The sequence below is a fragment of the Alternaria dauci genome, chromosome 10 (assembly GCF_042100115.1).
Source record: "Alternaria dauci strain A2016 chromosome 10, whole genome shotgun sequence".
Taxonomy (NCBI): Eukaryota; Fungi; Ascomycota; class Dothideomycetes; order Pleosporales; family Pleosporaceae; genus Alternaria; species Alternaria dauci.
In genome coordinates this window covers 723,062-746,037 of record NC_091281.1, presented here as the reverse complement: position 1 = coordinate 746,037, position 22,976 = coordinate 723,062, and the positions used below count along the sequence as shown (strand labels likewise).

General features: G+C 53.4%; 8 protein-coding genes across 8 annotated transcripts; 5 read left to right on the top strand and 3 right to left on the bottom strand.

The window, feature by feature from the left end:
* Window positions 1–5: 5 nt before the first annotated feature.
* Window positions 6–1,049, bottom strand: ACET3X_009659 (uncharacterized protein; the record flags this gene model as incomplete). The annotated part of the gene is made up of 2 exons (XM_069455799.1): window positions 6–857; window positions 912–1,049. 2 exons carry the CDS (start codon window positions 1,047–1,049, stop codon window positions 6–8), a joined length of 990 nt encoding a protein of 329 aa, XP_069302492.1.
* A 627-nt stretch (window positions 1,050–1,676) lies between these two features.
* Window positions 1,677–3,995, bottom strand: ACET3X_009658 (uncharacterized protein). Its single transcript, XM_069455797.1, has 3 exons — window positions 3,807–3,995; window positions 3,092–3,731; window positions 1,677–3,040 (listed from the first exon to the last, which is right to left on the bottom strand). Exons 2-3 carry the CDS (start codon window positions 3,720–3,722, stop codon window positions 1,812–1,814), a joined length of 1,860 nt encoding a protein of 619 aa, XP_069302491.1. The 5' UTR covers window positions 3,723–3,731; window positions 3,807–3,995; the 3' UTR covers window positions 1,677–1,811.
* A 121-nt stretch (window positions 3,996–4,116) lies between these two features.
* On the top strand, window positions 4,117–5,626 carry ACET3X_009657 (uncharacterized protein). Its single transcript, XM_069455796.1, has 2 exons — window positions 4,117–4,546; window positions 4,598–5,626. The coding sequence occupies exons 1-2, from the start codon at window positions 4,426–4,428 to the stop codon at window positions 5,584–5,586; spliced, it is 1,110 nt and encodes a 369-aa protein (XP_069302490.1). The 5' UTR covers window positions 4,117–4,425; the 3' UTR covers window positions 5,587–5,626.
* Window positions 5,627–6,289: 663 nt separating this feature from the next.
* On the top strand, window positions 6,290–8,756 carry ACET3X_009656 (uncharacterized protein; the record flags this gene model as incomplete). The annotated part of the gene is made up of 3 exons (XM_069455795.1): window positions 6,290–6,675; window positions 6,732–7,739; window positions 7,790–8,756. The coding sequence occupies 3 exons, from the start codon at window positions 6,290–6,292 to the stop codon at window positions 8,754–8,756; spliced, it is 2,361 nt and encodes a 786-aa protein (XP_069302489.1).
* Window positions 8,757–10,129: 1,373 nt separating this feature from the next.
* ACET3X_009655 (uncharacterized protein) lies at window positions 10,130–11,407 on the top strand (the record flags this gene model as incomplete). The annotated part of the gene is made up of 3 exons (XM_069455794.1): window positions 10,130–10,633; window positions 10,698–10,779; window positions 10,830–11,407. 3 exons carry the CDS (start codon window positions 10,130–10,132, stop codon window positions 11,405–11,407), a joined length of 1,164 nt encoding a protein of 387 aa, XP_069302488.1.
* A 3,127-nt stretch (window positions 11,408–14,534) lies between these two features.
* ACET3X_009654 (uncharacterized protein) lies at window positions 14,535–18,000 on the top strand (the record flags this gene model as incomplete). Its single annotated transcript, XM_069455793.1, has 6 exons — window positions 14,535–14,568; window positions 14,650–14,728; window positions 14,794–17,299; window positions 17,355–17,440; window positions 17,498–17,663; window positions 17,728–18,000. The coding sequence occupies 6 exons, from the start codon at window positions 14,535–14,537 to the stop codon at window positions 17,998–18,000; spliced, it is 3,144 nt and encodes a 1,047-aa protein (XP_069302487.1).
* A 279-nt stretch (window positions 18,001–18,279) lies between these two features.
* Window positions 18,280–19,335, bottom strand: ACET3X_009653 (uncharacterized protein; the record flags this gene model as incomplete). The annotated part of the gene is made up of 2 exons (XM_069455792.1): window positions 18,280–19,128; window positions 19,258–19,335. The coding sequence occupies 2 exons, from the start codon at window positions 19,333–19,335 to the stop codon at window positions 18,280–18,282; spliced, it is 927 nt and encodes a 308-aa protein (XP_069302486.1).
* Window positions 19,336–19,758: 423 nt separating this feature from the next.
* Window positions 19,759–21,134, top strand: ACET3X_009652 (uncharacterized protein; the record flags this gene model as incomplete). The annotated part of the gene is made up of 3 exons (XM_069455791.1): window positions 19,759–19,839; window positions 19,908–20,930; window positions 21,126–21,134. The coding sequence occupies 3 exons, from the start codon at window positions 19,759–19,761 to the stop codon at window positions 21,132–21,134; spliced, it is 1,113 nt and encodes a 370-aa protein (XP_069302485.1).
* Window positions 21,135–22,976: the final 1,842 nt, after the last annotated feature.

Genomic DNA, 22,976 nt, shown 5'->3' with positions numbered 1-22,976 from the left:
ACTATCTATGCAAGCTGACCCTTCTTGTAAGGGAACTGTTCCCTAAACGACTCTGCTATCTGAGTCCGAGTCGCAACCCAAACGCCTTCCTTTTCTGAGATGTACTTCACAAAGTCTTGAAGTGCCTTGAACCTTCCTGGTCTACCAACGATGCGGCAATGCAGCCCGATGGTCATCATTTTTGGCTCACCCGCTTCACCTTCCTCGTACAGCACATCGAAAGCGTTCTTCAAGTGCTCATAGAAAGCTCCGGAGCTACGAAACCCAGTTCCTTGGCAGTGGAATTTGAAGTCGTTGCAGTCGTAGCTGTAGGGAACCATCAGGCAACCTTTAGGGTTTGCGCTACCACGCTCTTGAGGCAGATCGGTCCAGTAAGGAAGATCGTCGGCGTATGTGTCGCTAGCCCACAGAAGTTCTTCACCCATTTCCTCATATACGAGCGGAATCAGAGCTCTGCTCTGTGGTGATGGACGACCATAGTACCATCCCTTTGGTGCATAACCAGCAAGCTTCTTCAGTGACGTGATACCATCTCTGATGTGCTGTTTCTCAGCCTCGACGGAGAGATTGGCGTGATCTATCCAGCGGTAGGCATGAGATGCAATATCATGGCCTTCTTCCACGCTTCGAATGACGGCCTCTGGTTGTTCTTCTACGGCTGAGCCGACAGCGTAGAGGGTAAACTTCATCTTGTAATCGTTGAAGAGCTTGAAGATACGCCACCAGCCGCGACGGGAACCATATTCAAATTCTGATTCGCCGCTGTAGTCGCGCTCGTTGATTCTGTGCTGCGCTGGGTATTCGCGGAGGTTGATTTCAGAAACTCCGTCGCCTTTCATCACAGAACGTTCGCCACCCTTTGGTACGTTAATGACGTTTCAACAGTGGAGAGTAACTAGGCGATAACTTACCTCCTCATAGTTGATGACAAAAGACACAGCAATCTTGGCATTGTTGGGCCATTTCAAGCCTTGAAGACCCTTCTCGCCGTAACCTTTGAATTCGCGTGGAAAGGCATAATCAGGCGGTGCTGCGTAAACTTCAGGCATGATGAGAATATTTGGAAATTGAGAAGTAAGATCTGGTAATAGATAATGTACTAGATTTGACGTAGATAACACTTACGCTTCGCGACGCATACATATATGTACCATCAGCGGAGCATCTCGCAACAGCCATTGCTCATCGCCTACCAAGCTATCGGCCATTCTCATCCGTGACGCCTTCACGTAATCGGCGACATCCCAGGCCTTGCCGTGCCTTACGATGCGATGTCATGATTGCGGCCGAATGCGACCCACTGCAGTGTTATCAGAACGATGGAGTAGTTATCGGCTTGGAAGGAACCGTATGCGGAACATCGCCGTGAGGGGGATCGTTGGAGTGAGCGGACAGGCCAATCCGACGTCGCCGATAACGACCGACCTTTGTGGGGCTGCACACCTGGGCAGGACCTACCTATGTCGGCATACCAAGGGAAAAGCCCAGGTTAATCTGAGGACAAATTTTTGGTAATTTGATTGTGAGTAACGAGAGCTACAGCTAAGAACATTCGTGCCCGTGTTCCGATGTCGCTGCTCCACATTCTCCGGATGTTTCAATGCAATCGCAATCGCTTCACTGGCTTGATCGGGACGAGTTATGGAAGGTGCCGAAGAAGGGCATGATTGAGGGTGGTTTATAATACACTAAAATTGGGGTATCACAGAAACCCTTCGATTTAATACACAAGTGCTTTAGTAATTCGATGCCTAGGCTGTGTATCTCGTTTTTCCGCTATGTAGTTGCTCGACTTGAGCAGATGTTGCTTGCTATACGGCTTCTCCCACCCTCGATTTCTCATCAGACATCTTTTCCTCTGTCTCAACATCTTGGCCATGGATGACTTCTTGTTGAGGCTCATCTGGCGATGTTGTCCGCTGTGCTGCTTCCTCGTCCAGCTTTTTGGGTGCTTTCAGACTGGTGTTACCAACCCAGAATGTCAAAGACAAGCTTAGACCGGAGCAGACTGTGAAAAAGATAAAGATGTAGTGTAGGCCGAGCATATAAGTGTCGAAAACCTCATGCTTTTGGTCTGAAGAAAGACCAAACTGGTCTAGGTCGTACGTTGAGGATGTTAATTGGCTCATCAGATCGTCTGACACAAAAGGCCTGTTCGATAAATCTCGACTGAGCGTATTTGAGAGGATAGCTCCGGAAATGACCAGGCCAAAAGCACCACCAATAGTGCGGATGAAGTTGCGCAAACCGGTCGTCACTGCGCGATCCTCTGCGCGGCTATTGGCGTACATGCCCACAAGCGTCGGTTGAAGCGTCAGACCAATACCCGCACCTTCTATGATGAGGGCGACTATCAATACAGCAAGACTCGTGTCTCGGTCGAATAGTAAGGTAAGGCCATTTCCGAGAGTCCAAAGGCCAAATCCGAGCAAGATGCAGTGCATATAGCTGCCGACTCGGTTCATGTACTGGCCAGATGCAATAGACGCGAAAGACGTCGTGATAACTACCGGCAGGATCAAGGCACCTGAAACCAGGGGCGAGTACCTGAGAACCGACTGGAAGTAGATTGGAAGGTAGAAAAAGTTGCCGAAGTATGCAAGGCCTATGAGGAATGTCTGCAGATATAGTGCCCAACAGTGTGGTGCTCGGTACAATCGAAGCGGCATGATTGGAAGAGCCACAAGTTTCCATTCGTAGAGCACGAATAGTACGCCCAACACTGCACCAACGACAGTGCAAGCGATAAAAAATGGAGAGGCCCATGCGTAGGTTACGCCGCCCCCTGATAGTGGAATGAGTAGTAGCAGGGTGGATGCAATGTTGAGTAGCATGCCGCCGTAGTCAATCTTTTTGATCTTTTCAAGGTGATCGCCAGACCGATGCTTTAGCGGCAGGAAGAATAGAATGACCATGGAAGTGGGAACACTCATAATAGGTATTATCCAGAACACCCACCTCCACGTCGCCCCTTCGACGATGGCACCTCCAAGGAAGGGACCTGCGCCGTTTCCCAGAGCGATGATTGCACCCAGCCATCCTACGCAGAAGTGTTAGTACCATGTGATTACGCATAGGCGGTTTCGCTCACCCTGATATTTGCCGCGATTCTGCAATGTTGTGATATCGCTGACGATGATCATCACAAGACTGTTAATGCCACCGCCACCGATACCCGCAATGGCACGTAGGACAAATAGCTGCACCGCCGTTCGCGCAAAACCACAACCAAGGTCTCCCAGAGCCATCAATGTGAGACTAATCAGCAACAGATTCTTGCGACCAAAGATATCGGATAGACGGCCATTGATCAGCTGGAACGCTGTTGATGCGATGAGGAACGATGTGCCAATCCACGATGTTGCTGTTCCGGTGTTCAGGTCCACAGCGATGGCAGGTGTTGCGGTTGAAACGCTTGTTTGGTCGATGAAAGAGACGAAGAGACAGACTGATAGAGCCGGAATGGCGATTCTGAGTTGGGTAGATGTCATCGTGTTTCTCTGGCCGCCAATGGATGCTGCATCACTATCGTCGTCATTGTCGACTCGTTGGATGGTAGGCGAAGCAGGTGGACTGTGAAGGTTTTTCGTAGGTGTTTCTGGGTCGCATAGCACATCGTCTCCGGATGGCTTCTCAGCGAGGGTATGTCCGACGCATGTGTTGTTATCTTCACCGGGTTGCATCGAATTCGTTTCGTTGACGGAGGCCTGTTGGTCTCTCATTGTGGTATTCTGCCGGGATCACAATGAGCCTCGAAAACATAGCGAATCTTCGGACGTGTATATTTGGCACAAGGCCAACCGTACCAAACATCGCGGCTAGCGTTGAAGCTGGACGTGGAGCTTCGGGAGGCTATCCGGGCGGGACGGAGCCTCGTAATGACGGCCATTGACAGCTGCGGGATCGGTACGTATTTCCCCTCAGAGACAGTGGGAGAGTAGCCAGTTACGGCTGAGCTGTCAACGCGCATTGCAGAAACGCTGACACGCTTCGATGGCGTAAGTGGCATTGCGGATGAAAGCAGCCGGTCGAGGTAGGGGCGCCAAGTGGGTCGTTGTAGCACAATGACCTCTTATCGGCACTTTTTCAGCCGACGTATCTTCAACCCCCAATGCTGCTTCCTTGATTGCAATTTCCGTCAATATCGGAGCAAAATGCTGAGAACGGCACTCCAAATGTCCAGCCGAATCTCGGCATCGTGGCTGAGCCTGACAAACGTCGCGTGTCAAGTGGGCTCTGGGCTGCCAATGACGAGTACAGCAATCCATCGCCAGATTCTAGCCAACGGCCATAATACGTGTGATAGTCCACAGCTGCACAAGGACCAAACGGCAACGTAGTACTGACACAGCGAGCAAACTCGGTCTCAGCAAGAATCGTCGAAGCCTACGCAACTTTCAAACAATATCACCATCGCCTACAGAGATGTCACGACTTTTTCAACCGCTGACAGTCGGGGATGTTAAGTTAGACCATCGTGTCGCTATGGCACCATTGACCCGGTATCGTATGGACGATGACTTCAAAGCGACGCCCATGAGTAAAGGTACATATACTGCCATCATCACATAGATGCGATTCTGACAGAGTGTGCTAGAGTACTACGAGCAAAGAGCATGTGTACCAGGCACCCTCATCGTCAGCGAGGCAACCATCATCTCCAGGAACGCTATCGGATGTCGGAACGCACCTGGAATATGGTTGCAAGATCAGATTGATGCATGGAAAGATATCACAACAGCAGTACACGCCAAAGGCTGTGCGATATACTGCCAACTTTGGCATCAGGGCCGTGCTGCGAAACCCGATACGTTGGACGAGGAATGCATCAAGATGGTCTCTGCCAGTGCGGTCCCCATGAGTCCTCAAGATCGGACACCAGAAGCAATGACCGAGGAGGAGATCTGGGCTACGATAACAGATTATGCCTCTGCAGCCAAGAACGCGATCGCTGCGGGATTTGACGGCGTCGAGATACACGGTGCTAACGGGTACCTGCCGGATCAGTTTCTACAGACGACCTGCAACCAACGGACAGATAGCTGGGGAGGGACTATTGAGCAACGAGCGCGATTCCACCTCGAAGTAACCAAGGCGGTAATCGCCGCTGTTGGCGCAAAAAGAACGGCAATGCGTCTGAGCCCATACAGCGACTTTAACGGCATGTTGATGGATGAGCCCGAGCCGACCTTCAAGTACCTCACAGAAGAGTTAAAGGTGCTGGGCTTAGCTTACCTCCACCTCATCGAAGCCCGCATTACTGGCAACGACGACTCGGAATGCGGAGGACAGAAGACTGTGCGCTGGATGATTGAGCTATGGGATAACGCAAGTCCAGTCATGCTTGCCGGAGGGTTCCTGCCTGATTCGGCGAAGCAGTCTGTTGACGAAACATACAAGGACTACGATGTGATCATTGCGTTTGGAAGGTACTTCGTCGCCAACCCCGATCTGGTCTTTCGCGTCAAGGAGAGCGTACCGCTAGTCAAGTATGACCGCTCAGTTTTTTATACCCCAAAGACACCAAAGGGGTATATTGACTACCCACATAGTGCGCAGTATCTGAAATCCATGGCGAAGGCTTAAGATGGATCTATCGTGTAGGAATAGCATTATACCAATCTTATCGTGTCTCTCCAACTCGTGCGTCACAACCATAGTCAGCTGGGTCTGATTAGCTCACGGGGCTCCCGAAGTTAGCCCACGATGCTGAGGAGCAGTTCTTCGGGAATCTTGTAATCTTATCCATGGTGGAGATGATGATTCGTCGAGTCGAAAGTGTCGGCAGCGGGCGCATCCTTAGATTCCCGCTAAGGCTAAGCGAATAACCATTCTGCTTGCAGGGCTGCGCGTGTACTCGACTCTGATTATAATTGCGGAAGAAGTAAGACACTGGAGACATAGAGTGAGTAATCCTCCACAACTCGAGCTAGAAAGAGAGGTCTAAATACGAGGGTCTCTTTAGTGATTACTGTGCGCACTTGCAGGTACTCTGCGCGGCCACGGCTTTTGGGCCAACCGCGCGGCAGGTCGGACGCAAACCTCCCGCGAGCTTATAGGACAGCCGCTACCCCACGCCCGCCGGGCCCGCTCTCCGCCAATGCATTTCGAGCTCCTTACAGTGGTGGTAGCAACGTACCAGGCGTAAGTTTTGTGTGTAGAGAAGCTAGAAAATCGTCGATTCGGCGCGACTTCGGATAGCACTAAGCCAAGTTTGGGCCTGATCTCACACCTCCTCTTCTCTCCTCCAAGCCCGATCCCTTGGGAGCCCTCTCTCCATACGGCTAGCATGAACGGACCCACGACCCCAACCCACAGAAAGCAGCTGACTAGAGACCAGAGGCTTATGATACATACGCTCTACAAAGCTGGTCACACACAACAGTGGATAGCCAATCATCTCAATTTGACCCTCAGGCAGGTCAACTACGCTGCTTCTGGCCCTGTTACCCCAAAGAAGAGGCCTGGTAGACCTCCCGGTAAACGTTCCTCAACCACCACCAACACCAATACCAACCCCACCACCGCCACCACCAACATGTCCGCCACGGTAGACTCCGAGACGCTCAAGCAGTACCTGGCCGATAGTCCGCCTTCTATCGTGCCTCTGGCCATCAAGCCTCACTTCGATGCGCTGACCGATAAAGAGAAGCTCTATGCCCACCACCTCTCAGTGTAAGACAAGTGCATTCATCAGTTGTCTCTGACATAACAATTGATCCGTCCCACAGGGCCTGCTTCGCCGGAACACGCGTCGTCCTCCGCCAGGTCTCCCCCGAATCCGAGCACATCTACGACTTCATCGTCGCTCTCCACAAGCACGCCAAGGGCGATTATGCTTCCCTCGCCAGAACCACCGGTCTTTCGCAAGAAGAGATGGACGCATACCTCGATTACTCAGCGCAGTTCCTAGGCAATCTAGGCAACTTCAAGTCCTTTGGTGACTCCAAATTCGTACCCCGCCTCGACCCCCGCCAGCTGAAGGCACTCGCGACCGCCTCCAAAGACACCCTAGCCATTTACGAAAAGTTCAAGGACGCCATATACACCGGCAATGATGTAGGGAAGCTGCATTTGGGCTATCCCGGTGCTGGTCACATTTCCACCTACTACCCTGACAGTCCCCACATCACCAGCGAGCAAATCTCCAGCGTAAGCGATTTCCTCGAAGGAAAAGGGTTGCTTCCCGAAAATACAAGGATCAGGAAGATCAACGATGGTTACGAGGTTCTCATTGCTTCGGCGTCCGACAACCCGCCAGCAGAGCAACGGGATCTAAAGGAAAGCGAGTGGACCATGGACGATGGAAGCAGGGTGAAACTGGTCTTTGGCGACTACTCCAAAGAAATGGACACTATCGCACATCACATCGAGCAGGCAAAGCTGTACGCAGCCAACGACCACGAGGTTAAGATGATGGAAGAATACTCCAAGAGCTTCAGGACAGGGTCACTGCAGGCTTTCAAGGAGAGCCAAAAGGCCTGGGTACAGGACAAGGGCCCTCAGGTAGAATCCGACATCGGCTTCATCGAGACGTATCGCGACCCACACGGCATTCGTGGCGAGTGGGAAGGCTTCGTAGCGATGGTCAACAAGGAGCGGACGCGCGCCTTTGGCAAGTTGGTCGAGACAGCCCCCCAGTACATTCCTCTGTTACCATGGGACAAGTCTTTCGAAAAGGACAAGTTCCTCAGTCCTGACTTTACGTCGCTCGAGGTGCTGACGTTTGCGGGCAGTGGGTAAGTCGTTGTAATCTCCACCATCTAACCACTCATCTAATACCAAACAGTATACCGGCCGGCATCAACATCCCAAACTACGACGACATTCGGCAGAACTTCGGTTTCAAGAACGTATCTCTTGGCAACATTCTTTCCGCCAAGGCACCCAATGAGAGCGTTCCGTTCATCAAAGACCGTGATCTAGCAACCTATCAAAAGTACCGGGATCCTGCCTTCGAGGTCCAGGTTGGTCTCCACGAGCTGCTCGGTCACGGATGTGGTAAGCTGCTTCAGGAGACGGAGCCGGGCGTTTTCAACTTCGACACGGCGAAGCCCCCGATTTCGCCCCTAACTGGCCAGCCAATTAAATCCTGGTACAAGCCTGGCCAGACTTGGGGGTCGACGTTTGGTGCTATCGCTGCGTCCTACGAGGAATGTCGCGCCGAGTGCGTTGCCATGGCGCTCTCTTGCGAATTCCCAATCCTGCAACTTTTCGGCTTTGGCGACGGCAGAGCCGATATGAACAGTGAGGCAGGGGATGTTCTATTCACCGCATACCTCCAGATGGCACGTGCGGGTATTGCAGCTCTGGAGTTCTGGGATCCAAAGAGCAGGAAGTGGGGCCAGGCGCACATGCAGGCCCGCTTCTCTATCTTGCGCACATTCCTCAATGCTGGTGTCGAGTTCTGTCAGCTGGAATGGGAGAAGGATGATCTCTCCGACCTTACTATCCGCCTTGAGCGCGATCGCATCCTAGATCTAGGCCGCCCTGCCATCAACGACTATCTACAGAAGCTTCATATCTACAAGGCGACTGCAGATTTTGCAGCCGGAAAGAGGATGTATGACGAAATCACCACTGTTGAGCCCTTCTACGAGAACATGGTCAGGCCAGCCGTTCTGAAGAAGAAGCAACCGAGGAAGGTGTTTGTCCAAGCAAACACAGTCGAAAGGAACGGAAAGGTCGACTTGATTGAGTACGAAGCTACCAACAAGGGCATGATCCAGAGCTGTGTGGATAGGGAGTATGTGTGAACATTCGACAGTGGCCATGAGCATGTTCAAACAACCCAGTTTCGATGCTTTGAGAAGTCGTTTTCATGAAGAGACGAGCAACATGTAAAAGGAAAAAAATTCACAGCCAGCACCAGAGCCTGGACAATACGATTCGTCTTCCGAAGATTTGGTAACCACGTGTAAGTGGATGACGAATATCTGTATCCACCAGAGTATTGCCCGCACCAGTCGTGTCATTTCATTTTAAGATCGGGCGAGCCGCGCGCGTAAGTATTCTTCCGATGTGTGATAGACGCGGGAGGCGGCTTCCGTTATGCGGGTCGCGAAATGAACGATCATGCCTGGAAGCGGTATACCAAGGGCACCTTGCCATGGCTGCAATGTCGCATTGTGAAAGAGGATGCCGTCACTGGGTGATTATGGTAGGGACAGATGTTATGGCTGGAATGCTGGTACCTAACAGACACAAGGACTCCCGCCTGTCATCGGGCAAAACGTTGCCGAGATTTGCTCGGGATTGCTTGTGATAAGTCTTAGTGCCGGCACATGGTGCGCTAGTGTAGGCCAAAGTGCGGAAAGACGAAACGTGCTAGCCCGTCACATATCCGCTCTACCCGTTTCCGAAGAGAACGCCGAAGTTCACCTTATTTTCCACCGCTCAAGCGCCATCTGTAGATGAAGAGAGGTCAACTGACCATAACTGAGCCCAATGCTGGTCACAAAGAGATAAGTAATTACTGTAGGATCTAACAATAAAGTAGTAACATCATTTGGACCGATTTGTGTATGAAAAAAATATGTCTCTCGACTACATCTGCAAACAGGTACGGTCAACAACTGGATCTCATAGTCAAAACTTCCGATCAAAGGTACCCACAAGAAATTCCAACGATGTGGTCCGTCAGGGCTCGAGAACTCATTAAAGACAGAGAGATGCAAACATATCTCCGAGCCCTCAATCGATGGCAGCGAACCACCGGCGATAATGCCTGAAGCGAACTAAATTACCGGGGTTTGGATAGATGTCAAACTGTTCGAGGCCCTGTGGCGTACGTGACTGCGTCGCCGTCATTTAGGGTGTGCGCTAGCGCCATGAGCTGGTGCTTTGCAATGCCCCTATCATCACAAAGCGCTGGTCTTTCTGTCTTGCTAATGGCGGAATTACCACTAACACGCAAAAACTACTCTCATCAAGATCGAATTCATCTCGGTGCGGACATGGGTATTGCAATGCTCTTCCAGTGGGGTATCCTCCAAGTTAGTACGGGAAGTACTTTAAAAAGAGCAGATATCTCCATGGTAATGGGCTATTCACACTATCAATTCACTCCTTTACCACATTCAACCTTCTCCTTCGCTTCAGGCAAGCATCTTCTCGACACAAATTTACTATGAAGTTCTCCGTTCTAGCGCTTGCAAGCGCATACACAGCCAGCGCCGCCGTCATCGGAGAGAGAGCAACATACGCTGTCACGGGCACACCCGAGGGCTTCGGAAAGGGAACCACCGGAGGTGGTAGTGCAGCATGTGTTGTTCCTTCTTCCGTATCAGAACTGAAGACCTGGCTCACTGATAGCACCGCGCGTTGTATCGTGCTCGACAAAGAGTACAACTTCAAGGGTACTGAGGGAACCACGACTGCGACCGGTTGCCGTCCTGCCTCCAACAAGTGCCCTGGTAACGGAGGTCAGGATGCTATCAACTCGGCCAGCTGGTGTACCAACGGAAACGCTGGAGCGGGGGCTACATCGGTTACTGTCACTTACGACAATGCTGGTGTAACTGCTATCAACATGGGCTCCAACAAGTCCATCATTGGTGTTGGCAACAAGGGTGTTATCCGCGGAAAGGGTCTTCGCATTGCCAATGGCGCAAAGAACATTATCATCCAAAACGTATGTAATATTTGTTTACGAACTGCATGTGAGACAGATACTGACTTGGAACGCCATTCTTTAGGTTCACATCACTGAATTGAACCCTCGGTACATCTGGGGCGGTGACGCCATCACTCTCGACGGAGCTGATCTCGTCTGGATTGGTATGTCAATCTCTATTCCACGCTCATTACCAAACTGACGAATACAACAGATCATGTCAAGATCTCGCTCATCGGTCGCCAGATGTTCGTTGCCGGTTACGGCAACTCCAACCGCGTGACAATCAGCAACACAGAGTTTGACGGCCAAACCTCCTGGTCCGCGTCTTGCGATGGACGTCACTACTGGGGCATCTTGCTCCTCGGTGGCGGAGACCTCATCACCATGAAGGGCAACTACATCCACCACACGTCTGGCCGCAGCCCCAAGGTTGGTGGACAAGGAAACACACTGCTCCATGCTGTCAACAACTACTTCTACAGCAACACGGGCCACGCGTTTGATATTGAGGCTGGCGGCATGGTCGTCGCCGAGGGCAACGTGTTCCAGAACGTTGCTACTCCGCTCTTGAACAACAAGGGGAAGCTCTTCTCTGCACCTTCGACCGCTGCGAATGCTGTTTGCCAGAGCTCCCTCGGCCACACATGCCAGATTAATGCGTTTGGAAGCAGTGGTAGCTTCAGTGGCAGCCAGACGGACTTCTTGGCCAACTTCCAGGGCAAGAACGTTGCTAGTGCTGCGGCGGCGAGCTCAAAAATTGCCAACACTGCTGGTGTTGGTAAGATCTAGAGCATTCTGGTGGTGATGATGCAATTGCCTGCATGGCCGATGCTAGGGGCGGGGCCTCTGGAAGTTTGGGGACGCGACATCTATCTTCTCTGTATCTACTTTACCCCCTATTGAAACTCTTATGTAATTATCTTCAGACAGCATCCAGTTGGAGGTTTTGTAACTCTTTGTTCTTACAGGCTTGCCTTATAAATTTGAATGCAAGCTCGCAAAGCTTCTATGTAAATTGAAGGCATTGCAAGTACGCGCATCGGTACTCACACCGCTTCACCTGCAAACACTTCCCGAAAAGCTTCCAGGTTAGCCTTTCCAATCGATCCAGCAGCATAAACAGCAAAAGCGATATGCTCAAACCACCCCTCAAACTCCTCTCTCTCCAAAGCCGCCTTCATCTCCCTCGCAACAACCCGTGGCGGACATCTATAAGCACCGCAACCCATAGCCCCCAGCACCAACCTCGTAACCCCCTCTCCCGCCGCCATCCTCAACACCAACAAAATCTTCCCCCTCAGATCCTCCACATCCTCCTTGTTAGCAAAGTCCCCGCCCCCCTCCGTAAGAGCCGGTAAACACGGCGCCGCAACCGTCATAACAGCCACCACATGCCACTCACTTACCGGCAACTCGGCAAGCCCATTATCTAACGTGTCCCTGAAGACGACGACGTCGGGCGACATGATGCCCGCCACAGACCCTTGTCCTGTATTCGGCCACGGGTACCATTTCCGCTGCAACGTAACATACAAGGTGCTAGAATAGCACAGAGCTTCTTCTTGCGTTTTTGAAAGCGTAAAGCGCCAGCCGCCGCCTGGTTGCTCGTCCGAGGCGAGATTCAAGACGCCGATTTTGCCGCTGCCGGGGAGTGTTGGTGCGAGGGCGAAGGCGTCGCTGTTGTGGATTGTTGGGGGAGCTTTTAGGGTAAGGTTTGGGTAGGAGGAGGATTCTTTGGAAAGGGGTGGGAGTTGCGAGGGGATGAAGTAGCTGGTGAGGGAGCCGCCTGGGGTTGAGGCTGCGATGGATGGGGATCGCGCGATGGTGTCGTTGCAGATTGCACGGCGGATGGCGAAATCTGTCATTGCGGTGCGTTTGGTGAATTAGAAGGCCTGATTGTTTTACCTTCGTGTGTTGGTTGGGGTGGTTTAGGAAAGAATTGAGGTATGGTGAAGTTCACGTGAACAAATAGGCAGCAGTTTTGTAGATGTGGCGCAGCACCATCTAGGTACATGAATCAATTCGATTGCAAACCCCCGCCGTATCTGCCTGGCGACCTCCCATCAGCCAAGAAACCCACCTGAAATGTTTGCATCGCACAATTCTTCTTGTCAACAAGGTTGTTGGACTTGGAAGCTGAATGGTGGGCTTCCGCCTGAACTAGTGCCTTTGTTGGGATCGTGAGACATTTGTACTTGCAACCAGATGAGTTTCAGTTATCGGTGGTAGGATATGTGGAGGAAGGATAGACCTAAGCTTTCTTAGTATAGCTTCATTGTTAGTTAGAGCAGTGGTGTCGTCTTGCCCGCCTTGGCTTCCACTTTCACAGCATGCTTCGAGGCCGCTTGTACATATTCGATACGTTGTTGCCTAAGTTATCGCCTAGTGATTGCAGAATGTATCCAACTGAAGTATTGTGTCAGCACTGCCTCCAGATCAGGAAGGTCGGTATCTGTCGGGGTCACGATCAAGCCCAGTGCCTGCATGGTGCCGTGTTGAGCCTGCAGATCAATGGAAGCGTTGTGTCGTATGGGTCCTCTGAGTCATCGACTACAAGATCCAACATGAAGGGCCATACCATATGATTGCTTGCCCTGTTCGACTTCTGAAGTGTACTGCTCCAGAAAGCTTCTATATGACGACCATGCCACTTCAACTTGATCCAATGTCGACGGAAGACACGCTGTCCTGGACACGAGTTCGCGCACTCGCCTACTACGGTCCGACACACGACGTCATGCACAGCGGAGCCATTAGCGAAGCCTCAATACGCGGTGTAGCGGAGGACCGTAAATGTGAGATCAAGAAGCCAAACACATGGCACTGGAAGGTGGTAGACACGGATCTAGAGCCTAGCTCCGACGACCCTCCAGACAATGGCGGACGCACAATCGCCGTGTCAGTGTGGAGTATGCATAACATGCAAACCAAAGGAAGAGAAGAGGGGAGCACTCCAGGCTTCTTGCCACCGGAACTGCGTCTGGATGCTCTGGGGTCATTGCTGGGACCTCTGCGGGCCGCTCAAGCTTCCATCATGGGCACGTCGACGCCTTACTTTATGTTGAATCAGCTGGCGACGCACCCAGATGATCAAGGCCGTGGGGCAGCGAAGTTGATGCTAGACTGGGGGATGCAGAAGGCGGATGCAGAGGGAATGGTGACATATTTGGATTCGACAATGACGGGAAGGCCGGTGTATGAGCGGAGGGGATTTGAGGTGGTGAAAGAGCTTGAGTGGGATCGAGTGCCGTGGGGCGGCGAGGGCAAAGACTGGCATGGATGCATGGTTCGGCCAGCGAAGGGCGGTTAGGAAAGGAGGAGGAGTTGGTGTGTGTGTGTGTGTGTGTGTTGTGTGGTGGAATAGCGAGCATGGCAATGCAGGGCATGCTGTACCATGTCACTGGATAGCCGGCTAGCCGCCCGAATCAAGCCGTAGTCCGAATGCGAACGCCCGGCTCGTGGGCTGCCAAACCCCGCAAACCTGCGCCCACGTTGCCGGGAAGCCAGCTGGTAGAACGGCTTTGCTGCTGGGCATGGACTTTAATTCAACAATGTGACGGTAGCATGAATACTCCGATCTTGGCAGTCAATGACGTCTTGTCTTTTTTTTCTCGAGGATAGCGACAGACGCGGGTGGTGACGAGGACAGGCGGGCACGAGGCGTGCACTGGTCAGCCTCGCAAGCCTCTCCGCGCCGCAATGGCCCAGTCGGTCCTGGTAACATGTCCGGGCGCAGGCTGGACTATGATGCACTCGGGCAGGGGACATGTCGCCCGCCTTGGATCCTGGTACCAAGCCGCCCTTTACACATCGCTCCCTCCCCCAGTAGCACACAGCACAGGCACCAGCAAGCTCTCTGCCCACCCTCGCACCACTCATCGCCGTCCGCATGTCCGCGCAGGGCTAATCGAGGGGCATGGGACGCAACGCGCGGAAGCGTATCTCGTACGGTAAGTGTCGGCTGCTGCTGCTGCTGCTGCGTGCGCCGTCGCGAATTGATAGAGCTGAGCGCTGACGTGACGTCTCCCCAGTGCTGCCACTTGCCAACTCGGCCGGAGGACACAGACTCGGAGTAAATGGCTTGGCCGTCGACCCCCAGAACTCGATCCTGTACGTGTCGCCGTCGCCGCCGCCGCCCTCTGTCGGAATGCGCCCCCAACACTAACACGCTACAGCTACTCGGGCGGACGTGATGGCGTAATATGCGCATGGGACCTGCATCTCGACCTCGACAAGACCGAAGCCGACGCCGCCGACGATGACGACGACCCGTTTGCCGACTCCAACGTGGTAGACTCCCACGCTGTAGACTCCAAACCTCCGCCCACGCAGTTCCGCAACCAGGTGCAGGCGCACACGCACTGGATCAATGACATTGTCCTCGCCCAGAACAACGACGCCCTCGTCTCCGCCTCGTCCGACATCACCGTAAAGGTATGGCGACCCGCTGCCACGGACAAGCTCCCGCCCCAGACAATCGGCCTGCACACCGACTATGTCAAGCGCGTCGCATCCCCGGGCGGTAGCGAGAACTGGGTGGCCTCGGGCGGGCTGGACCGCAAGATCAGCCTGTGGGATCTCAATGGCGCGGGCAAGAAGCTGGAAATCGCAGTCGGCGAGGACGAGAATACCGCAAAGGGCTCCGTATACGCCCTGGCAGCGACACCAAACCTCATCGCAAGTGGCGGACCAGAGAGCATCGTCCGCGTGTGGGACGCGCGATCAGGCAAGCGCATCACAAAGTTTGTCGGACACACCGACAACGTACGCGACATCCTTCTGGCGCACGACGGCGACACCATCCTGACTGGCTCGTCCGACCAGACAGTCAAGGTGTGGTCCATGACGGCAGGACGCTGCATGTACACGCTCACCATGCACAACGACAGCGTATGGTCTCTGCATTCAGACTCGCCCGAGCTCGACGTTTTCTACTCGTCAGACCGCTCCGGCATAGTCGCCAAGAGCGATGTACGCAACTGCGCTGAGATGGATGAGGGGCTTTCCCTGGCAGTGTGCCAGGAACACGAGGGTGTCAACAAGATTGTCGCAGCCGGCGATTACGTCTGGACTGCCACGTCCAGCTCGAGCATCAACCGATGGAACGACGTCGAAACTGCGGCCGAGGTGGAGCTTCCCGAGTCACACAGGTGGCAGCGAAACAGCGTGTCGACTATGCAATCGCGAATTCCCTCGCCTCCTGCTGGCAGCCCTCCAAAGAACGAAGAGACGTCCAAGATACCGCTCAAGTCTATACTGCGCATGTCCAACACCGCACCCTTCCCGCGAGCGCTGGCGACCAAAGACGCCGACGCATCCACTCTAGCCAGCGCGCGTAAACCGTCCGAGGTACTAGCGGCCCCAGAACACGGTGCCATTGGAACTGTTCGCGCTCTGCCAGACTTTACAATCGAAGGCCAGAATGGTCTTATCAAACACCATCTGCTCAACGACCGGCGAAGAGTCCTTACACTTGATACGGCAGGAGAAGTGGTTCTGTGGGATCTACTGCAGTGCGCACCCATTAAATCCTACGGCAAAAAGCACATGGAAGACGTACTACCAGAGGTCAACACGCAGGACAGCGTCGCACACTGGTGCGCCGTCGACACGAGGATAGGAACCTTGACGTGCATGCTCGAGGAGAACTACTGCTTTGATGCCGAGACATATGCAGACGAGCTGGATCTAGAGGAGCAGATTGACTTCCGAGAAGACCACCGCATAAATCTTGGCAAGTGGATCTTACGCTACCTCTTCTCCAATCTCATCGACGAAGAGATCAAGCGCGACGAAGTCTTGCGGGCAGAGTTGCTCAAGCAAAAGGAGGAACAGCCGCAGGCCAACCGCCCGACCAACATCGAGCTGCCAAACACAAACATCAACGGATGGAAGGATGCGGCCTCAGGGCCTACTTCGGCTTCGACTATCAAAGCCGAGAACGGAATGCGTCTGCCGCACACACCAGGTCTGGCTATCGGTCTGGCCACGCCAATGGCAGCTCCGATGAGTGCAGGACGCAACTCTGCCACCAACCCTCTGACTCCAACAAAAGAAGAGGGCTCGCAACTAGAAAAGACACAAACCCAGCGGAGCTCGACTCAAGAGGGGGGCGACTACTTTGGTTCCGCTTCTGCTGCCAACGGCAACGGTAACGGAAAGCCCGCAGAAGCTTCCAAGGAAGGCTCCACAGATTCAAAAGAAGAAACCGTACAATCACCTGCCGAGGCCGACACACCAGCGAAAAAGGGCAAAGGCATGTTTGGCAAAAAGTTCAACATGGGCTTCAGCATGAAGAAGTTTAGCACTGGCACAGCAGTGCCTGAGCCTGCCAAGCCTGCCGTTGACGAAAAGGCCGAAGACAGCGATTCGCGCTCCACCAAGACGGACGAAAAGACCATCGAAGATAACTTCTACGGCGCTCTTCAACGGATACGGCAGGGCTATGAGGAGCAAGTTGCGGCCGGCGCAACAAAGCTGGATACCCAGATTGCACCCAGTCTGCCCAACGAAACACCTGTACTAAAGCCACCTGCCATGACTACCATTCTGATTCAGGAAGACCGCCCAGACTCTGGCGGTGTGGCTGATCTCTTCGAGGGTAAAGTCGGCACCCTGGGTTTGCAGGCAGATCTCATCGAGAAAGCGGCACCAATGTGGCTAGCTGAAGTCTTGCTACTGGTGAGTCGAACATGTGCATCAGCTTGTGCAAAACAGCATAGACTAACTACGGCAGAACCAACTCCCGCCCAAAGACATTGTCAAAGTATCCTTCGTCCTCGAACCCTTTGGCAATGCACTACCGTCCATCTCTTCCGACGGGTACATTCCCTTTTCCCTCCCCTTCGAAACCGCAGCCTTGGCTAATTCGAAACTCAGCAACAATCGTCTCAACGCGAACCGCATGCTGCGTGCGCGCAAGATATTGGGCTACGTGGCTGAGCGCATTGAACCTGCGCCCACCAAGGAGGAGCTGGAGAGGCAGGCCGAGACGGGTGGCGTGCTGAAGCCTGATGAGTACTTGGAGCTGTACTGTAATGGGCAGGTGAGTCTTCATGCTGGAATTTGGAATCGAAGATTGGTTAATGAACCATGCTAATTTTGGGTAGTTGATTCCCCCAACGATGACGCTGGCTAGTATCCGCGCACACGTCTGGCGCGGCGGCGGCGATGTACTTCTTCTCTACAAGGCCAACGGCCGAAAGGAGATCAAACACGCTCCTTATCCTGGTCCGCAGTCTGGCGCTCCGCCTGGTCCTATACATGGATTGAAGGTTGGTGCTGGCCTAAACTCAGCACCGGGTAGCAGTAATGCAAGTGAGGGGAAGCAGAGCAGCGAGGCGGATAGAAATACCAAGGATGCTGCCATGTTTGGACCTTGATGCGTGTTTGGATTGGGTCGAGTTGGATAGACGCAAGGAGAAAAGGCGGCTGTATTGCGGCCAAGTTGTGAACGTTGGATATTATTCTTGGTTCAGAACCAGAGGGTTGAATAGGGTACATAGCATACCTGCTTGCCAGCCAGTAGACTCATGCATGAGTCCGTGGGCTCGGCCTCATGGGCCCAAGCAAGGATGGAGTTGATATCATATGCTGTCATGGCCGTTCCTTTTGCTTCCCGTCTTTCAGTTCATCTGAACCGTGAAATGAATTGAACCATCTCAGTCCTCGACCGCACCGCCCAAGGCATTACTCGCCCATTGGTAGGAGCCAAGGAAAATGGCACCACCCACACTGATCCAGCCAACACGCGGACCCATGCCCGCAAAGAACGCCCTCGGGCCCGACTCTCTCATAATCGTCGACAGCATAGAAAACATGGGCTGTTTCTCCCTAGCAAGCATCATCCTCGTCTTCAACACATCCAACGGCGTCGTAACACCCGCAGCCACCGCGCCCGCCACACTTCCCAACAGCCCCCCTTCCCACCCACTGACCTCGGTCCTCCCCGTCCTCGCCAAGCGCCACTTCTTCAACGCCTCCCACAGCGGGAACTGGATGACCGTAAAAGGCACTTCCCGGATAATCGTTATCGACCACCCCCGATACAATTCCATCCACACGTGCGCCAACCCCCTTGTATGCCGCTGCCTAAGCACAAACGCGAGTGCCTCGCGCGAACTCGGGTGCTGACTCGCCTGTGCCCTCTGCTTGATAACCTCTGTTGGTACACGTACCGCGCACGCCGCGACCTCGCCTGCACTAGCTGCTAGCATGTGTACCAGGGCCTCTGTCCCGCCATCTCTCACGTCCTCTTTGTACGGCTTGCCCTCGGCGTTGTAACTTATTGTCGCGGGCCTGTTTTGCGAAAAGGAGCGCTTGATCGAGTCGTAGGTGATGAAGAAGAGGGCGGCGCCGGGGGCGGAACCGACAATTGCGCTGCCGACGCCGCGGTATATGCCGTTGAAGCCGCCGGATGCGGCGAAGCCGGAGGCGGATTGGAGGCGCGTTTTGAGCGTGTCGAGGGGGTAGAGGGAGAGGTCTACTGTTGTGCCTGCGAGGCCGCCGGCCTAGGGTGGGTGGGGTGTTAGTGGGATGTTTTGTGGGAGATGCGGAGAGTGGCACCACCAAGCCTGATATTCGGACGTTGAGAGTAATTGCATGGTGATATTATGGTGCTAATTAGAGCAAGTACTTACAATGAGCGACCGCAGGTATGGCGACTCAACCCATGCTTGTGGTGGTGGTGCGGACTTGGAGTCGAGCGCGTGCAGCATGGTGGGAAAGTAATTCGAGACCCATGACGACGTGCTCGAGACGATGAGTTCCAGGAACGAAGCGTCTGTGCGCAAGCTAGCTGCATCTTCGTCCCGACTGGTCGATTCTCTGACACTTGCAGCACTCTTCTGACACAACTCTCAGTTTGCGAAAATACATTATTTTCTTTTCGTATAACGCGGAGGGGATTGAACAAAAGAATATGGCGCGTTGAATGATGAGCGGTTCGGCTATCAGTGTAAGATGTCTGGCTAGCACGAGGGTTTTGAGATGCGGTGTGCAAGAGAAGGACCAGAATGAGGAAGTGCATGGAAACCTAGATTCTGCCGAAGCAAATGGGGTCGAGGACGAACAGGCGAGGGCGATGGCCAGCCATGATGGCGCACAGCAACAGTCGAAGCAAGACAAATCGGAAAGCGAAAATGATCGCCAAGGAGACAGCCATTCATCTTCAGATGATTCAGATTCGTCACCGGAATCAGAATCAGAGTCCGAATACGGTAGTGAGTCTATCGTCTCGGACTCTTCGTTGGATAGCGAACGTCACACAAGCTGCATACAAGAAGCCCAGCTGTCTCCGGACGGTAGCTGCGTCTTTACAGCAGACTATGGCCGTCGATTGTCAGTGTATCCCATCTCCAACGACATTCTGAGCCAGACCAGCACCCAGAATCTCACACATTATGCGGCTCTCCGCTCCTCCGATCCTATCTGGGCTTTTGCTGTCAATCCACTTTTCAACTTGCAAGATGCCAGCAGTACAACTGTCCTACTCAGTCGACGAGACACCTATATCAGTTTACACAACGCGTTGTGGGGTACCCCAAAAGCTCCCAATAACGACGACAGTCACAACGCAAGCGCAGGGCCTGTGGACATATCCACCCCTCTAGCATCCTACAAACTAATCAACGGTCTCACCGAAGCCGTCGTCGCACCCATCAGTCTTGTCTACTCCAACGGCGCCACCCATTTCTTTGGAGGCGCAAAAGACGAAATCGCCATATTCGACCTCAAAGAAACCGACAAACCCATCCACACAATCCGCACCATCCCCGCTAAGCGCAACAAGCTCAAAGGCGGCGGCCGTGGATTCAAAGGTTGGATCTCCGCCCTGGCTCTCTCTCCACCCTCGCACACGTCGCATGACGGCCTCTTGGCAGCAGGCTCACGAACCCGCTACATCGGCATCTACGACCCTGTCGGTGGCAACGAAGTAACGCACTTTTCTCTCCCAGGAACAACAAATGGCATCAAGTTCCGCAACGAGAAGCTCAACCACGTCATGGGCGATGGCATCTCGTCTCTCAAATGGAGTCCTTGCGGCAAGTATCTTTACGTTGCCGAGCGCAGTTCAGACGTCTTGCTTATATACGACGTGCGCAACTTTTCTCTCTCGTTGGGTTACTGCGCGGGCAGGAAGGCGCTCACGAGGCAGAAACTGGGCTTCGATATCTGGAATGCGGGAGCCTCGCCGTATGATGTCGAGGGTCTCTCGCATGAGGTCTGGGCTGGGGGCACAGATGGCATGATCAGAGTTTGGAGAGACCCGTATAGGAGGGAGGGTGCCGTGGAGGCTGATGATGCTATTTCTGTGAGTGATGGAGGGGTGCCGGTCGTGGCGTCGCTTGTACATGCGTCGGGCAGTTTGGCTGTTGCTGCTTGTGGAACTGTTGGGACTGAGGAAGACATGGAGGGGAGAGGTATGAAGAGAGGTGGTGGTTCGAGACCGAGGGTGAGGGAGTGGGGGAGTTTGGATATCCTAGGTTTGGGCTGATACGTTTCATAGGCTGTGTAGAATACTAGAATGTACAAACGGCTGGCTCAACATGTCGTTGAGAGTATTCCAGCATGATGGACAGCTAGAGATTTGGCATTGTTCCATCCAACCGAACGTGCGAGCGGATACCTTAAGCCCCAAGGTCCGTGTTGGCATTGCGCTCCGAACCTTCCAATCCTCAACCGGTTTAAGCACATGGAACAGGCCGCGCACGTTCTCTCAGTGCGCTCGGAGAATACGCCTACGATTCAGTACTGAGTCCAACACCTTCCCTTCTCTTTCCTATTTGGGTAACAGAACGTCTGGGACCGTAACAACACAGCAGTGAAAAGAAACAAGCGGCCTATCGAAGAGCTTGCGCATCTTCTTGCTTGTTCACACATCAAGCCACAAATCACATCTAGAATCGACAGTGAAAGCTCGAATTTCCCTTTGCGGACTGCCCATGGTGTTGTAGTTTGGTAGCGCGTGCCTTGGGCATGGCGGGCGATCGGTAAGTGATCTGACCCGTCAAAAGAAGCTGGCAAAACAAAGCATACCCCAAGTCCAAGGCTGGACGCCTGAGCTGCTTTCGACACCTCAGATCTATGTTGCCTAATCGGGCAAACACTGGTCTTACTCCATGTGCTGAGCCGGTGCGTAAAGCTGTCAGGTGAAAGCTTAGGACATCTGGAACTCTTCAGACGTCCCTAGTGCAAACTTTTTATTCTCCTTACGCCATCTGGAATCGACGCGAGTACTGCGGTTGCCCTTTCTGGCAGTCTACTTCGAGGGGAAGATTTGAGTACGTGAAACGTTTGCTTGGACACAAGACCGAGGTCCATAGGCGGTGTGTGACATGTGCGCAATACGCTCCGGTTCTATGTGTATCGGGTATGGTCCAGAAGGAGATGCGCGCCCTGATCCTCCTAGGCCATCGTGTTGGTATTAGGGCCGTAGTATAGCACGAACGCGTTGTCCTCAATCCAGGCCTGTCCCTGTTCCCCGAGGCAATAACCGTGTATGTCGAATCGCGTGACACAGACGACCCAAGCTCCATGGCAAGACGACGACCTTTGCTTTTTCAGGCGATGTATCCTGTCGCCCGCAATAATCGATGCTTTTCCTTCTTCCTTCCCCTCTCGGCTTCTATGACTGCTTCGCTACCACGTTTTTCAGCAGCCACGTACCAGACTTCGACCCCAAGACCCGGTTTTCGGTCGAAACTTTCATCTTGGTTCGTGGGTCTTTTTCGATAGCGCAATCTACCACAATCGATGCTTGTCTCGACGCCCTTCCTCTTGTGGTATATTTTGGCCGTTGGATGTACGGCAACCAAGCTCTTTGAGTGCTAGACGTGCAGAGGTGGCGCGGGAAACGGGTCTGGCAGCCGTTGACAGTAATCGATGGATGGTAGAGTCTGTTTCCTGTTTCGGACGTGTGCGCAAGTCGTAAGACAAGTCCTCTGCCTGGTCATCGTAGTGTTGAGGAGCCTGTGAATCTTCCCCGACCTGAAGGTTAAGACGTGCATGTTAGGAAAAGAGCACAGTAATCACTGGTGCGTGTGTGCGCTCTCAAGGCATTGTAGCTGCTCTACAACTGTGTCCCGTAGGGCGCCGAAACATGTTGCATGAGCTCGGTGCGGTGTTGTGAGAAAGTCAGTGCAGAGGTTGCTATGCCTCTGACGTTGTGGCTATTTTAACGGCACAAGACTGGAAGAACCTCGCGTAGCTGTAGCGACGCGGTCCTCAGCCTCGCATGCCCTCGTACGGAAGCTTGCCCGTCATAGACACGTCTCACCAATGCAGAGTACGGACGATCCCGATGGGCGAAAGCAGCAATACGCATGGCAAACAAGTAATCCCGATTACGCGCAATGTC